Consider the following 17,442-nt stretch of genomic DNA (forward strand, 5'->3'; position numbering starts at 1 on the left):
AGTGGCACAAATAAAACTATGAATAGCTTCATGTGAATTAAGTTTTTGCCTCCAAATGAAGACAGGGCATGTTTTGCTGCCAAAGTGCTGAAAAAACAAAACAAAAAACAAAACAACAAAAACAAAAAACCCCCAAACCAAAACAAACAAACAAACAAGCAAAAAAATCAAACCAAACCAAACAACAAAAACAATCCACAACAACTTTGTAGATTTTCCGTGCTTTTTGTTCTGGAATTATAGGGAAAGGACTGGGAACCTGTCCTGATTTCCTCCCATGGGCCATCTATAGGATCAGAATACTCTGGGGAGCAACGTAGAGAAGACAAAAATCAAAAAAAAAAAAAAAAAAAAAAAAAAAAGGAAGAATCTGTGTCACAAACAGCCTTAGCTGTTGTTTTTGAAATATTTCATATTTGCTAAGCATAAAGTCTTGGGGTATTCTACGAGCCATCTTAGGATCTCCTCCCCGGTAGGAGCCGATGAGCGCGGCGGCTATTAGGGGGCAAGGGGCCCTGGGGTCGGCCGAGGCCGCACCAGCGAGGTTGCCGGGCTGACGGGATGCGTGCCCGGTCACCAGGTGGGCCTCGTGCGTGGAACAGAACCTGCCAGCTTTCCCCTCTATTCCGCAAATTCTGTTTCTCAGGTAAGCACGGTCTGGAGCAAGCGCGGCAGCTGGAGCTCAGTGTTCTCGCCCATCCCAGGGACACGGACTCTTCCTCGCTCTTTGGAGCGCACAGGATACTGCGTTCAGCCTCAGTGACACCCGCCCTGTGGGACGCACAAACAGACACAATTACCCCCTGAGCACTGAGCGCTGAGCAGTGAGCACTGAGCGCTGAGCGCTGAGCACTGAGCGCTGAGCAGTGAGCGCTGAGCACTGAGCGCTGAGCAGTGAGCGCTGAGCAGTGAGCGCTGAGCACTGAGCGCTGAGCAGTGAGCGCTGAGCACTGAGCGCTGAGCACTGAGCGCTGTTCCTCTTTCCGTCAACGCTCTTTCGGCCTTCGGTGCCAGAGCTCCGAGGCTGGGCGCCCCTAGCGCTGCCGCCTGGGGCTGCGGTCGGCGCGGGCGTCCGCCGCGGGGCTCCGGCCGCCAGGGGGCGCTGCGGCCCCCTCTCCCGGGAGCGGCCGAGCCCGCCCGGTGGGTGTTTCTCTCCCTCTCGCGCTCTCTCCTCCCGGCCTCACATCCGGGTCTGGAGCGCGGCGGCCGCTGTCAGTGTCGGTGCGGGCGCGTCGGGGGCCGGGCCGGGGCGCAGTAAATGGCGGCGGAGGGAGGCGGAGCGGCGGCCACGCTCCGCTCGCAGCCCCCGAAACTTTAGCCGCGAGGCCCCACAACTTTCCGGGAAGCGCCGGCGCTCCGGGGGCGCGGACGGAAGGGGAAGCCGAGGCGGGAAGCCTGGGGGGAGGCGGCGCGGAGCCGGGGAGCCTCGAACCCGCGGCGGGGGCGGGGGCGGGGGCGGAGTCCGCCCGAGCCTCGCGCCGCCGCGGCCCCCGCGGCCCCCGCCTCCTCCTGCCCCGCGCGCTCCCCTCGGCCGCGGAGCCGGAGCCGCAGCCGCAGCCGCAGCCGCAGCCGCAGCCGCAGCCGCAGCCGCAGCCGAGCCCGGGGCCGCGCGGGGCCTCGCAGGCGGCCGCGCGCCGAGCGACCTCGGGGCCCTGTTGCTCGCGCGTCCCCCGCGCGCCGGAGGCCGGGGCTGCGCGCGGCTCCGCGGGGCGAGGAGGAAGCCGGGGCGCGCGCGGCCCCGGGTCTTGCATGCGGGGCGGGGCGGGGCGGCCGTGACCGGGGGCGACGATGGAAGGCTTGACGCTGAGCGACGCGGAGCAGAAGTACTACTCGGATCTCTTCTCCTACTGCGACATCGAGAGCACCAAGAAGGTGGCGGCCAACGGGCGGGTGCTGGAGCTGTTCCGGGCCGCGCAGCTGCCCAACGACGTGGTCCTCCAGGTACCGCGGCCGCCCGGGGCGGGGCGGGGCGGGGCGGGGGGGCGGGGGGGCCGCAGGTGCCGGGGCGGCCCGCGCTCGCGCCGCGGCCGAGGGGAGGGGTCGCTGTTGGAGGACAAAAGTCGCGCCGGGATCCGGAGCGGGCGGGGTGGGGGCGGGGGCCTGGGTGTTCTCTCCCAAGAGCCCAGTCCGGGGTCTCGCGGCTGCCCCTCGGACCCTGCTTTTCGACGCTGGAAGAGCGGCTTGAGATGAAGGATCTTGGATCGCTGCCGTGTCTTTGAGTCCCGGATCCTGCAGAGTAGTGAAGTTATCGGTGTAGATAAAAAAAAAAAAAATTTTTTTTTTTTTTTTTTTTTTTTGGATTCTTGAATGAGCCAGCAGATGGGACAAAGTGGGGTTTTGTAGGAATCGAAGAAGCAGCTTTCTTAAGGAAGCTGAATTCCCTCTTGGGGAGATCAGAAATTTGAATTTGTAGCTAGTAGTTTGCAAATAGATGTGGAAAGGACTTGCAGTTAACTATAGAACATGTGACTGATGTACACTGGACAGTTTTCCGATTGGCATTCGGTAACATTTGGTGGGACTTCTTGTGGGTTTGGGCTGGGAGATGAGTATTGAGCCAGCTGTTAAGTCAAACGTGCATATTTGTTTGCTTCCATCCGATGTGTAGCACTAGAAAAGCAGGCAGTAAATGTTAAGCTTTCTCTGTCATATCTGTTTTTAAAATAGGAGGTTTCCTAGAAGGGCTTATCTAATGTATGTGGTGAACATTATTGTTACTGTTTAATGATTCATAGCTGCTAGTCTGTCTAAACAGCATATCTGGAGCAGGTTTTAAGCTTTCATCTTTATCGTCATCCAAGCCACTTACCCACATCTCCAAAACTTAAAGCCATATGCATAGGTATGATGTAAATGTAGTATACTGCGGAGGGCACTGAATCAGGGTTTTTGAGGCCTGGGTCTTTGACCCCATTCTGTTGTTAACCAGCAGTGGGACTTTGGGCCAGGTACTTTCACTCTTTAAGCATAAATCTGCTCATCTAATGAATGAGAGGTTCCTTCTAACAAAAATTTTGTAAGTATGAAAATGCCCACGAAGGTCTCTGTTTTAGAAATTACCTGTGTGTTAACTATGACTAAGTTGAATGCGTTCTTTTTGCATAATCTTGTATGTCTTACATTGCTTTTTAAAAAGTTTTGGGAGGAAAAGTTGGATGTCTTAGATACCAACAGCTAGGAATCTAAAATTTGTGCTGCTGTAAAGGGACAAAAATAAAATATTTTAGGCTTTGCTGGCCACATACAGTCTCTCTCTCGAATATTCTTTGTTTTTGTTTTTGCAACCCGTTTTTTTTTGTTGTTTGTTTTTTTTTTTTTTTTAAGATTTTATTTATTCACAAGAGAGGCAGAGACATAGGCAGAGAGAGAAGCAGGCTCCACGCAGGGAGCCAGATGTGGGAATCCATCCAGGGACTCTGGAATCACACCCTGAGCCAAAGGCAGACACTCAACCACTGAGCCACCCAGGTGTCCCTGAGACCCTTTAAAAACGTAAAAAATATTCTTAGCTCAGGGGCATACAAAACAGGGTTGGGAGGGTCTACAGTCTGCTGATTCTGGCTAAAAAATGGTGGGAGCTTTGGGATACCATACTCTCACCTCTTTCTTATGCCCTTGGAGTTAGACTTTTAGAAAGACGTCTGGTCAGAACATGCTCCTTAATGCTATTGCCCTTCTTTGTAGCAATAGCAAAACACACTTTCAAGTCATTTAGGAACTAAACGAGAAACTTTCTGAGTTCTGTTTTGGTTTATGTTTTGGGGTGGAGGGAGCTAAAATAAACAGACTTTCATGTTTTTAATGGTGCCAGAAAACTTTAGGACTTTTAGTGTATTATTTAAGATAGACACATTAGTGTTAGTTAACCTTTGCTTGAAATCTGTTTAATCAAGTTATTTTCACGTTTTGCTCAGTTTTATTAACATTCAAAAGTATACTTCTGTTGCTTTTCAGTATAAAGAAAGGACTTACATAGCATAAATATTCAGGATTCAGTTACAAGCTGGAAGCTGTAGGAGCTCGCTGAAGCAGAACTCTTTTACTAATATATACTAAGTATTTTGGGTATATTTGAAAGCAGTTTACTTAAAGACCGGCCTAAGACATAAAATGTGAGACGAAAGGGGAATATGGATTTGGTTCTCTTGAGAATTTGGGATTGTCTGAAAAACAGCCTCCTGTTGCTAAGCGGGAGACATTTGAGTCAACTCAAATACATTAAGTTAGCTACTTAACTGGGGTAGGCATCACAGGGCATCGAAAGAGGAGTAAGAATCTCTCAAGGACCTTGTAAACTACAGGAATACACATATGTGACATAAAGTACCATGTGAATGCCATAGGAGAGGTGCAAAGGAGGTGTGATCAGGAAAGTCTCTTTAACTTAATTGGGATGGGCTTTAAATTAGTATGGAGGTAGGGCAGTGGGATGAAGGACTTGCAGGCAGAAGAAAACATGGTAAAAGGTGGAAAGTGTAGGAGCCTTTTCAAGGGGTAGCAGATAGTTAGGTTTTGCTGAAGCTGGAGTGTGCCTTGGGGACAAAGGAACATACAGTTGAAAGAGACCATATTAAGAAAGACTAAGGAATATGCAGAAGATTTCGTATTTCAATAGGCAATAGGAGACTCATTGCTGGTTATTGACCTCGAGTAAGAAGAGAGTCGAGTCGGGGGAAGGAGGCTCGTGCAGTGGTCTGGAATGTATGCTGGGTAATGGGCATCCAAACTAGGGTGACAGCTGTAGAATAGGAAACATCTGGACGAACAGGTCTGAGTTACTGAAGCGTTGCTGGGTAGACACTATGTGAGGTGCTTTGTTGGATAATGTTTAATTGAGGCCAGATTATCCAGGCTGGGTGGAGAGCTTTGAACTAATTGTAAAGGTAACAGGGAGGTGTAGTTTAAGAGAAATGATTCATAAAAGCCGAGCTTTACAAGACCTGTAGGAGATCAGTGCAACAGGAATTAGAGGGAAGAAGCTGGAGATGAATTTGGGGAACCATTCTCTGTTGCATGTATGAGGTGATGAGGAACTGGGCCATGGTGCTCAGATGCAGGAGTGGGGGACATCCTGGGGAGGATGATTTTGTCTCCCAAGGGGCATTTGATACTGTCTGGAGACATTTTTGCTTGTCCCTACTTGCAGGGAAGGAGCAGTTGTACCGGCATCTGGCAGATAGAGGCCAGTAATGCCGCTAAACATACTACAATGCTCAGGACAGTGCCCACAACAAAGATTGATAGGGGCCCAAATGTCAGTCAGTGGTGCTGAGATTGAGAAATCCTCACCTGGACTCTGGTGGTAACAGTGGAATGGAAAATGAGGCTCGAAATTATGAAGGTAGACTTGACGGGCCTGAGTTACCTGGTGATATTTAGATGAGGGAAGATTAGTGCGAGGATTATTCCCTGTTGGACACCACTCACCACGTGGGCAGGAAGAGAGCCTGGTTTTAAAAAAGATACTGGTGGGTTTGATTTCTGGCATTTTGAGAGGGCAGTGCAGTCTCTGGAGATAGTTGGAAACTCCTGGACATTTGTCCACACCAAGTGCTTGTTCTTACAGTGAAATTTAGATATTCAAGTCTCTTCCTCTGCCTTTCTCACCTAAGTATCTCAGGGGTAGGGGACGGACAGCTTCTTAAACTGTGAGCATGCATGTACACATCAGGACTTTGATTGATGTAGTAGTTTTCAGCATTTGTTAATAAAAGTCATGAGAAGGCTGAGTCATCTGGGGGAATGAATGTGGAGAACAAAGAACAGAGGGCCCAGAACTGAAGGAGGAAGGAGCTGGCATTTATTGAGTGCATGTTATGTTCCTTTTACTGGGCATGTCGTTTTCATGCAGGAACTCATTTGATCCTTACAACACCCTGTGAAGTGGGTGTTATTTTTATTTATTAACTAGGAACACGATAGGTAGAGAAGTTAACTTGTTAGTGAATAAAGCATCTCTCCTTTCCCATTATTCCTTGCTACCTTTCAGCTTTTTCTTACTTTCACTGTTCATGTGATTGATTTGCCCAGAGTTCTTTTCAAGAGTAGAGATTTAAGATTGATTTTGAGTTATGTATGGATTTCCTTCTTTGCATAGTGAATGGTTTTATGTATGATGCTGTCTTGAGACACGGCCACTTAAGAGAAATAAGATTCTTGTGGTTGTTATCTTGTACACACAGAGACACAATTTACATTATTACTACAATTGTCAGATATTTTAAAGGCAATTCAGTACACTAGTTTTGAAATAGAGTAAGACTTGTATCGAGTTTAATGGTTTGTTTTTGGAGACGTGTATTAGTAGATAAAATGAATGAGCTAAAAGCTTTGTAGAATTATGCTCCACAACAGAGAGGAACAGGACTGGGTGGAGAAAAATTTGGTTCATAGGATTTAATCAGGAGGAACTTTGCTTTTTGCTGAACAAAATAACAAACATTTATTGGCTTAAAAATCAGAAGTAATTTATTTTTTTAAAGATTAGGCAAAGTATGCTACTATACTGATGAGTATGTTTTCTTAGCTTTTATTGAAAGCTTCTGTTTTGGGAAATATATATATTTTTTAAGATTTTTATTTATTTGAGAGAGAGCGTGTGAGAGAGAGAGAGAGTGTTGAGCAGGGGGGCAGGGTAGAGGGAAAGGGAGAAACAGATTCCCCTTTGAGCAGGGAGTCTGATGTGGTACTCAATCCCAGCACCCTAGGATCATGATCTGGGATGAAGACAGACATTTGCCAGACTGAGCCACCCAAGCACCCCCCCCCCCCCCATTTTGGGGAATGTTTTAAAACTTCATAGAGACCTTGAGTGCATAAAAGCTTGATAAAAGGTTCTAGTACTAACAGTTCTTTCATTGAGGGTTATAACCAGTGTACCCCTATTCATGAAACTCAAGAAATCTTTTAAGTTATTTTTTTGAACAACATCTCAGTAGAATATTTGAATAACACATTAATTTAATGGATGAAAAATGAAATGAAATATGAACCATTTCGTTTTTCTCTTGAAATTTGTTGAATTACAAGATCTGCTCGTCAGTGATAATATTAAAATAGAGAAGTAGAGCTTCATTTGTTCATTGAAAGTTATAAATTTAATGTAAAGGACAGATTTGTTATTCTGGAGTAGTGATTTCTTTATCTGTAATTTCTGAATCACTAATTACAACAAATTACAAATATGATCTTGCCTTAATTAGACACTTCCTATACACAGTTGAAAAACATACTGTTTGTGAGAGAAGTCATACTTAATGACTTTCTGTAGTGTCATATTTACCTCTTAAATTTCTTTTTCCTGTATCATATCATGCTAGCTTTTTTTTTTTTTTTTAATTTATGATAGTCACACAGAGAGAGAGACAGAGAGAGAGAGAGGCAGGCAGAGACACAGGCAGAGGGAGAAGCAGGCTCCATGCACCGGGAGCCCAACGTGGGATTCGATCCCGGGTCCCCAGGATCGCGCCCTGGGCCAAAGACAGGAGCCAAACCGCTGCGCCACCCAGGGATCCCATATCATGCTAGCTTTAATCTTTTTTTTTTTCTTTATAGATTAATAGCCCAGAGTTAGAGTCGTAGTATTTGGGGAACTCATGCTAAGCATTTTGATGGAGCTATAAAAGAGAAGTTGTTAATAAGGAACACTAAACATGGGAGGCAAGTTCCAGTCCAGTCTTTAGCTAGCCTTGTGACCTTGAACAGATCACTTAGTATCTTGGATTCTTGTTTTCATAGCCTGAAGTGATTGGATTGGATTTTTCTTTTTCTTTTTTTTTTTTTTTTTTTGATAGTCACAGAGAGAGAGAGAGAGGCAGAGACACAGGCAGAGGGAGAAGCAGGCTCCATGCACCGGGAGCCTGATGTGGGATTCGATTCCGGGTCTCCAGGATCGCGCCCTGGGCCAAAGGCCGGCGCCAAACTGCTGCGCCACCCAGGGATCCCGGATTGGATTTTTCAAATAAAATTGTTACAGTGTCAAAATGGCCCCCTAGCCAGCCAGCCACACCCTTGAGAACATAGTGTACAGTCTTGAAATTAGTTGCTCCACAATTTTAACACATTGGTTTCTTTCACATTCTTTTGGAGATTTGAAGAGAATATCAGCCTGGAATGCTGAAGTGACTACATACATGAGCAGGAACTAATAATGAAAAGGTTGTAAGGTCTGTGGTTTCCTAATTCTTCAAGATATTTGGCCAGTGAAAATTTGGAAAGGATGATAAGACTTGGCATTTCGCATCTTTTCCTTCATAGATGTTTCATTTTCTGTAGCTTTTTCTGTGATAGATGCATTTTCATTCTTTTCCCTCCTTTACATCTATATAAAGAATTTATGTCTGCTGGATTGCACATATAGGCATGACATAAAAACCAGGACATGATAACCTTGTCTCAGAAATCTTTTTTTAAGTTCATACCATACACTAAATTCCATTGAGATTTAGTAAATTATAGGACTTAGGCCTTTAAAAAAATACTGCTTTTTAAAAAAGATTTTATTTATTTATTTCAGAGAGAAAGAGAGTAAGCTGGAGAGAGAGAGACACACACACATACAACAGGAGCGGGGGGCGGGGGGGGGGCGGGGGGGGGCGGGGAGAAGCAGACTCCCCACCGAGCAGCAAGCCTGATATGGGGTTCCCTCTCAGTTCTCTAGGATCATGACCTGAGCTGAAGGCAGACACAACCAACTGAGCCACCCAGGCACCCCCTAAAAAATACTGTATCTTCTTTTCATTTTATTTCATGAATTGATTTTATGTTCAATTTGAGTCTATCTTGTTAAATGATGAAGTTAGAATTTATTAGATTACATATATCTTCTAACTCTTGGATTACAGTTTCCTTTGAAATTCTGTTGCATGTACTAGACATCTATTTAGAAAACACAGTTTATAAAGTTGTGCATATAATTTGAGGTTGCTAGCCTTCCTCCAATTTAGCCAAGCTCATCCCATGGACCTCTACATAAAGTTTTGAAGAAGAGCAGACATACCTCTGAAGTGCTAAACATAATGTTTTAAGTTAGTTTTGTATATTTTCATGAATACTTTTTGATGGTATTATTTACATTAGGGGTATATATTTAGCAGTAGTAAAAAATCAGAAATCCTTACTGCCTTTATGGATTATGTTAATGTTAAGGAAAAGAACGTGTACAGTTAATAGAGAATGATTGCAGACTCCAGGGCCCTACTTAGTTGTAGGAGGATGGTTCCTCTGAGGACGTATGGACACAGGTAAGGGAGCAAGAATGAGATGTTTCACATAAGAGAAAGCACATGAAGGGCCTGAAGCTTAAAGAACTTAATGTGTTTGAGGAAATGAAAAGCTGGAGCACTATAGGGGAGGGGAGATGGACATGGCAGGGACCACATACTACAGGTCCTTTGTACACAGCAACAAGCAGTTTAGATTTGAAAATACGAAAAAGGTTTTTAGTAAGGGAGTACCATCTTAATTATGTTTTGAAAGCTTACCCTGCTGTATAGAGAAGAGAATATTGGGCAAACAGAAAGATTGGCCAGTGGATATGCAGTAGCTCAAATAGGAGATGATGACTTAGAATAGTGAGGTGTCAGTGGGATGGAGAGGAGTGGATATATTTGAGATATTTTGAGGCGGCAAAAATAGGACGACATGACAATGGATTGGATATGGAGCATAAGTTAGAACTCAGATGTTGCTGGAAGTCAACATTATTGGATGGCTGGGAGAGGATATTTTTGTTTGTGTTTGTTTTCTGTGGAGGAGTAATGGTAAATTCAGGAGGGTTTTTGTTTGTTTGTTTGTTTGTTTGTTTTTGGTCAATCATAAGTTCTTAGAATCATGTAGATTGTCAGGTCTCTACCAGAGAGGATCAAAGATATTTGGCTTGGAGATGTCAATTTGAAGATTATCAGTGTGTCACTAGTGATACTTAAAAGCCATGAAAATAGATGAAATCAGGGAAGAAAAGAAGGAAGAGACTATAGAGAGGAAAGACGGATTGGCTAGAAATGGAACCCTGAGGAATTCACATTTTTAAGTTGGGTAAACTGGGAGAAGGCCTTTAGGAAGGAGGCTAATAAGAAAGAGTGGTTGTAGGGAAATTGAAGAGTGTATATTGGATTATATCATAGATGCCAAGAAATATGAGTATTTCAAGAAAAGAATACTTAACTGTGTTGAGTTTGGCCAAGAGGTTTGGAAGATATGGGCAGAAATATGCCCATTGGATTTGGTGGTCTGGAGGTCATCAGTAACTTTGATGAGCCAGTTTCATGGAATGGTAGAGGTGGCAGCCAGATTTGAGTGACTTGAGGGATACTTGATGGCCCAGGAACTAGACATAAGGTATATAGATAGCTTTTTATAGAAGTTTGCTGATGAAATGAAATAGATATGAGGTAGAAACTGGAGGTATTCGAGGATATAAAGGAAGTCTTTTCTGATTTATTTTTTGAGTATAAAAGTGTACTGCAGCATGATTTTAGTTGTTACGCTTAACAAGGGAAGAAAGGAAGACAAGAAGAGAAAGGGTGTTGACAAAGCAATATTGTTCAGAATCCTGGCTGCATAGGATGGTCTTAACAGAAAAGGGATCTCTTCCTCAATTTTGAAAGGGGAAAACAATGAAGAACATGGATATGGAACCAAGTAGGTACATAGTGGAGGAAAATAAGGATATTCTAGCCTAATGGTTTCTACTTCTACTTTTTTTTTTTTTTTTACACAACTGAGGCAATATTAACAATTTAGTAGTAGGAACAATCTGAATATGAAAGCAACAAAAAAAAAATCTATGGTAGCATCAAAAAGAGTAAATATTTAGGAATATATTTAACAAAAGATGAGCTACCTAGCTGGCTCAGTTGGTAAAGCTGGCAACTCTCGATCTTAGTGTTGTAAGTTCGAGCCCTACAATTGATGCAGAGTGGACTTAAAAATAAAATCTTTAACGAAAAGCACCAAAATTTCTATACTGCAAAACATTACTAAGAGATATTAAAGATTTAGATAAATGGAAAGGGGTGCCTGGGTGGCACCCTTGGTTAAGGGTCCAACTTGTGGTTTTGGCATGATTCCTGATCTCAGGGTCATGAGATCATGCTCCGATCATGAGATCAAGCCCTGTGTCATGCTCTATGATGATCTCAGAATCTGCTTGAGATTCCCTCTCTGCACTCCTTCTCTTTCCCTCTCTCTTTAATATATAAATAAATCTATAAATAAATAGTCTGTATTCATAGATTGGAAGATTGATGTTAAAATGGCAGTTGTCCCCAAACTTCTCTCTAGATTCAAGCAAAATCCCTATCAAAATCCTACTAGGCATTTTTGTAGAAATTGTAAAACAGAGCCTAAAATTTATAAGGAAATGCGAAGGATCTAGAATAGCCAAAACAATTTTGAAAACAAAATAGAAGCTTTGCCCTAATTTTAAAATTTACTATAATCTACAGTAGTCAAGATGGTGTGATTTGCTAAGACTAAGCAAAAACATTAATAGAATAGAGATGAGAGTCTAGAAATGAACAGGTTATTGAAAAAGTGCCAGGACGACAATATTCAATGGGGGAAAGATAGTCTTTTCAACAAATGGTGCTGGGACAATTAGATATACGTATGTTTAAAAAAAAAAAATGGACTTGGATACCTTTGACTGTCCGGTTCCCGTAATCACAGTGCTGGCAAAAGAACATCTCATTCTCGGCGGGACAGCCGTCTCTCTCAGAGCTGCTTCGGGTCAGCTGCTGCATGGGGCCGGGTGGCCGAGGGGAGCCCTGGGGCCCCTCGGACCCCCTCATCATTGCAGCTGTGGGAGGAGCCTGCTTGATATATTTGGCAGTGACCTTTATCTCTGGGTGTCTTTTCTGGTAGTGGACAAGCACTCCCACAACTGACCGATTACTGTAGGAACAGTGTTTGCAGTAGTAAAGCTCAGTACTGAGGTCTGGTGGCTGGGTGGGGGACCCCATGTTGGACATTTTGGGAGACATTGGAGCACCCACCTCAAAAAAAAAACAAAACAAAACAACTTCACACCATACACAAAAATCTCAAAATAGATCATAGATTTAATTATAAAATCTAAAACTATAAAAATTTTAGGAGACATTAGAGAAAATCTTTATGACCTTATGTTAGGCAAAGTTCTTAAATGATACCAAAAGCATGAATTACAAAAGAAAAGACTGACAAATCAGACTTCATTCAAATGCTTAAAAAGTTTAGCACTTCAGAGAATACTTAAGGAAGTAAAAAGACAAGCCATAGATTGGCAGAAAATAGATATTACAAACACAGTAAAGGTTTTTAATCTAGAATATATAAGGAAATTTTACAACTCAGTTATAAAGAAAAAAAATAAAAAATGAACTAAAGATTTAAATAGATACTTCACCAAGGGAGATAGTATAAATGGCCAATACACATATGAAAAGATGTTCAACAGTATAAATGGCCAATAAACATATAAAAAGATGTTCAGTGTTGTTAGTCATTAAGAAATGCAGATTAAACAATGATGCTGTCACACACCCACCGGAATGATTATAATTAGAATGATATTACATGGTATTGTGGAGAAACAGGAACGTATACACTGCTCTTGGAAATGTAAATGGTACAGCCATTTTGGAAAACAGTTTGGCTGTTTCTTAAAAAGTTTTACACAGAAGCTTATATGAATAAGCAATTCCACTCGTAGGGACCTATCCAAAAGAAATGAAAATGTGCACATGAAGAATTGTAAATGTCTGTTAGCATCATTATTCACAGCAGTCAAGAATTGGAAAGCGGTCCAGCTGTCCATCAAATGGTGGAATGGATAAACAAAATATGGTATATCCATACAGTGAAACATAATTCTGTAACATAAAGGGACAAATTACAAAATACTACAACAAAGATGAATGTCAGAAACATGGTAAGTGGGGGGCCTGGGTGGCTTAATTGATTGTCTGCTTTTGGCTCAGGTCATGATTCTAGGGTCCTGGGATTGAGTACTGTGTGGGGCTCCCTGCTCTGTGGGGAGCCTGCGTCTCCCTTTCCCGCTCCCCATGCTTGTGCACAAGCGCGCTTGCTCTCTCTCTCCCCCTGTGAAATTAAAAAAAAATCTTAAAAAAAAAAAAAAAAGCATGGTAAGTAACAGAAGCCAGATACAAAAGTGCATATTGTGTACTCATAAGAAAGGCAAAGCTATACAGAAAGAACAGTGGTTACCTGAGACCAGGTTAGGATGGAAACACTGGAGGAAAACATTTGGGGTGATGGTAGAGTTCTAATATTGGAATGTGGTGATGATGCACAACTCCATAAATTTTCTTAAAATTTAATGAATCATATATTTACCATCGTTGGATTTTATGGTATATGAATTATACCTCAAAACAATACATTTTTTTTTTAAAACGGTTTTGCAGGGTGGGGGGAATGTATGAAACAGTCATCTTGGAGGATGTGAAGGTAAGTATGGTAGAGAATAAAGGATCCTCTACTATCTGTATAATGTATTTTTATTTACAAAACCTCAATATCAATATTACATAATTGACATTTGTTAAGCGTCTTATGTTCTGAATATCATATGAAAGGTGATACATTGATAATTATGTGTAGAGGAGATTGCCACTTGAAGATTCATTACAACCAGGTATATTTACATGGAGCACTAGTACTGGAATAATAATTCTGGCTTTAACATTTATTCATTGCTTTCTGTGTTACATGCCTTATATGTACTAGATTTTTTTTTTTTTAAGATTTTATTTATTTATTTATGAGAGACAGAGAGAGAGAGAGAGAGAGAGAGAGGGGCAGACACACAGGCAGGAGAAGCAGGCTCCATGGAGGGAGCTGATGTGGGACTTGATCCCCGGTCTCCAGGATCAGGCCCTGGGCTGAAGGCGGTGCTAAACCACTGAGCCACCCGGGCTACCCTGTACTAGATTTTTTTATGTGTACATTATTTAATAGCTTTAGAAGGGCTGAAAAAGTTGTGATTTAGAAAGAATTGACACCAGTTTCTGTTGACTTTGGGTCGTATACTGAATTTATATACACTTAATTCAGATATCTTAATTTTTTGGAAAATTATACATAGTGCCTCAAAAATAATCTGACTTTGAAATAATTATGCCTGATAAGTAGTAATTTAATAAAATAGTAGTTTTAATCTACAGGAAGGACTACTTCTGGTTATCTTCTATTAAAATAATCACTGTCGGGATTCTTGGTTTCCACTCAGGTCATGATCTCAGGATCCTGAGAATAGAGTCCTGCCTCAGGCTGATATTCAGCATGGAGTGTGCTTAAGATTATCTTTTCCTGTCCCTCTGCCCCTCACACACACCCTGCACATGTGAGCATGCTCTCTCTCTCACTCTCTCTCTCACAAATCTTTAAAAAAATAATCACCATCACCATCATGAATCTTTTTTTAGGCTAAAAGCTTCTAATGTTACTTTGAAGCATTGATTTGGTGGCTTTGTATTTCTGAATTGTTGTATCCAGTCCAAATTTGCATAAGTGATAGATCTGGGACCCAGTCCTCACAATCATGTAAATATGCTGCGTTGGATAAAGAGTAGCCAACAGCCTTGATCTAAGAGTGATTATTGTTTCTTGTCCATGGAATATGTCAGATGTATGTGGAAATAGAAATCTCTATCCTTGAAAAAAAATCATTGTCTAGAAACTATTAAGAATTATTGATTTTTCTTTGTGTCTCATTTAGGACTAGAAGGAACAGAGGTTTGTTTATTTTTTTAAATATTTATTTGTTTATTTTTTTAAGATTTATTTATTCATTCAGAGAGAGAGACAGGCAGAGACACAGGCAGAGGGAGAAGCGGGCTCCATGTAGGAAGTCCGATGCGGGACTCGATCCGGGGTCTCCAGGATCACGCCCTGGGCTGCAGGCGGCGCTAAACTGCTGCACCACCGGGGCTGCCCCAGAAGTTTGTTTAAACACAAGTGTTTAAGGTCATGATCTCAGGGTTGTGAGGTGGAACCCCTGATTCAGGCTCTGTGCTAGATGCCTGCTTAAGATTCTCTCTCCCTCTCCTGCCCACCCCCAGAAAAAGAATTCATATTTTTTAGAGCACTTAATAATGTTCCATAGAAAAATATTTAATTATAGCACCCTTATTCTGTGCCAGCAAGTATTGAGTATTTGAATGTGACAGTTAGATTTGAATCTCCACTTGGGTGCCAGGATGGTTCCATTGGTTAAGTGTCTGCCTTTGGCTCAGGTCCTGATCTCAGGTCGGAGCCCCATGTCAGGTTCTTGCTTAGTGGGGAATCTACTTGTTCCTCTGCCCCTCCCCTGTGCTCTCTCTCCCTCTCACATAAATAAATGAATCTCCACTTTGTATTTAATAACTCTTGCCCTGAACAAGTAACTTAACCTCTCTTGAAGACTCCCATTTCCTCATTTGTAGACTGAGGATAATATCAGATAATATCAGTAATACCAGAAGTTTTCATAATACCAAAGTGAAATAAAGTGTAAACATAGAGCAAAGTACCCAGTTCTAAGAGGGTGATCAAATAAGTGTCATTCAGTCAAGCTCTGCTTATTTGAGAAAACTTGTAATTTATAGCATCTTGGCTTTCATAGTAAAAATCTCTCTCCACACTTCTAAACCTAGATACATATACCTTTTATTTTATTTTTTGCTTGAAATTAACAATAACTGCCCCCCAATCCTTTGATCTTATCAGTAATGCTATTTGTTTCATCCTTTTACTATGGAATTAGAGGATTTGTCCTCTTGAAATGAAGTGTACCCACCAAAAGGCTATATAATGAAGGATGATTTTAAGGTTTTGATCTTATGTGGCTTACAGAGTGGTGATAACCATTAACAGAAAGAAGTGAGGAGGGTTGTATAGTTTTTTTGGGATACCTTGTGCTGAATTTTGGATGTGCTGAGTGAGATGTCATGTTCAGTTCATCTGTGTTAGCAAGATTCAGTGGGCATTTCAGGGCTTGAGAGTAGCAGCTGGGTGGCCTTAAAGCTTGTGCAGACTTGATGGTTGTTTCTGAAATAAGGCTGTTGACTAAAAAAATGAAGATTTCATACTTCATTATATTTGAAATATTCTTTCACAGTAAATGGCAAATTGCACTTTTGCTGTAGAGTTTTAGGTATTCTCACTTAAGATTTCAGAGGTTTTCTGAAATAGTCTTGAGACCCCTAGCAAGGCGAGGTGGATGTAGAAGTATAATATTTGCCTAAAATTAGTGTAGCCTCCAAAAAGTTGAACCTTGGATGTTAAACCCAGAAGTATTTGCATATTTTTTGACATTTGCATAGTTAATGTAAGAGCCTCTTAGCCATTTGCAAGCAATACCCAAGTCATTCACACATAGTATGATTGCATTTTGGCTGAGGAATGCGCCTTGGAGCTATAGAATAGTCTAGCCTACTCTTTTCCACTAGCATCTCATTGCAGCTTTGTGGTTCTTATTTAACACAAGGTCTCATTTAATCGTTATTCCCATTTTATTAATAAGAAAATGTATGCTTTTATGATACTCTAAAATTAGTGGATTCTTGAAGATTTGTGAACAAATTCCTTGAAGATCAGTTACCTTGTAGCTGTAGCATTGCTATACTATTTTATTTAGGAGATGGTTCTATTGAATTCTGTTCTCTGTATATTCAAAATATGTTTTTCCTATTTAATATTCTATAATAACATTATTCATTAAGTCAGCAATCACTATCAGACACCTTTTATGCACCAATGTATGCATCCAGGTACTGAATATATAGAGATGAGTAAAAGAGACATAGTTCCTGCTCTTCAGGTAAACGTAAATCTTTTCTCCTAAGCTCCAGCAATTTACCAGGGTAACTGTTACTATCAGGATCATGACCATATCCCAGACATTTTTTGGTGGTTAATATTTGTTGAATATTGAATGAGTGAGCACAAATTTATCTTTTTTTCCCAGAAGTATGTTTGCTGATCACTAACTTTAATGCTGTAATAATAATAAAATAATAATAGATGCTGTTGTGTAGTGCCTACTATATGCCAGCTACTGTTTTTGCCCCTTTACTAGTATTAATTCATTTAATTCTCAATGTGGGTACAGTTTATTTTACCTGTTTTTAAAATAAAGACATGGAGAGGATAAATATCTTAACAGTAGCTGGCATATAGTAGGCACTACACAACTGTTAAGATTCTAAAAGGACTCAGGCCACTAGAGGCAGACCGCAAGCAAGTAGGGGCCTCTCGACATAGTTTCAAAGAAGAAATTTGGGGATTTAGAGTATTTTAGATAGAGGACAAAGAGATGAGCATAGAAGTGGGATAATAAGTATTAATCATATAATACTTAGGAAGTAGAACACTGTGGTTACAAACAGGACTACTTAACTCCCAACTCTACCATTTACTAGCTGTGTAATCTTGACAGTTACAAGTCCTCTTTACCTC

At 41.8% G+C, this 17,442-nt stretch overlaps 1 protein-coding gene across 9 annotated transcripts in view; it reads left to right on the top strand.

Moving 5' to 3' along the window:
- The first annotated feature begins 1,632 nt into the window (after positions 1-1,632).
- REPS1 (RALBP1 associated Eps domain containing 1) overlaps positions 1,633-17,442 on the top strand; it is an 82,007-nt gene continuing 66,197 nt past the window's right edge. For all 9 annotated transcript variants that reach the window (XM_072719903.1, XM_072719917.1, XM_072719911.1 and 6 more), the window contains exon 1: positions 1,633-1,941. In XM_072719903.1, the coding sequence (XP_072576004.1) occupies positions 1,789-1,941 (153 nt within the window). In that variant the 5' untranslated portion in view covers positions 1,633-1,788. The remainder of the gene's footprint in view (positions 1,942-17,442) is intronic.

This window comes from Vulpes vulpes, chromosome 1, assembly GCF_048418805.1.
Source record: "Vulpes vulpes isolate BD-2025 chromosome 1, VulVul3, whole genome shotgun sequence".
Taxonomy (NCBI): Eukaryota; Metazoa; Chordata; class Mammalia; order Carnivora; family Canidae; genus Vulpes; species Vulpes vulpes.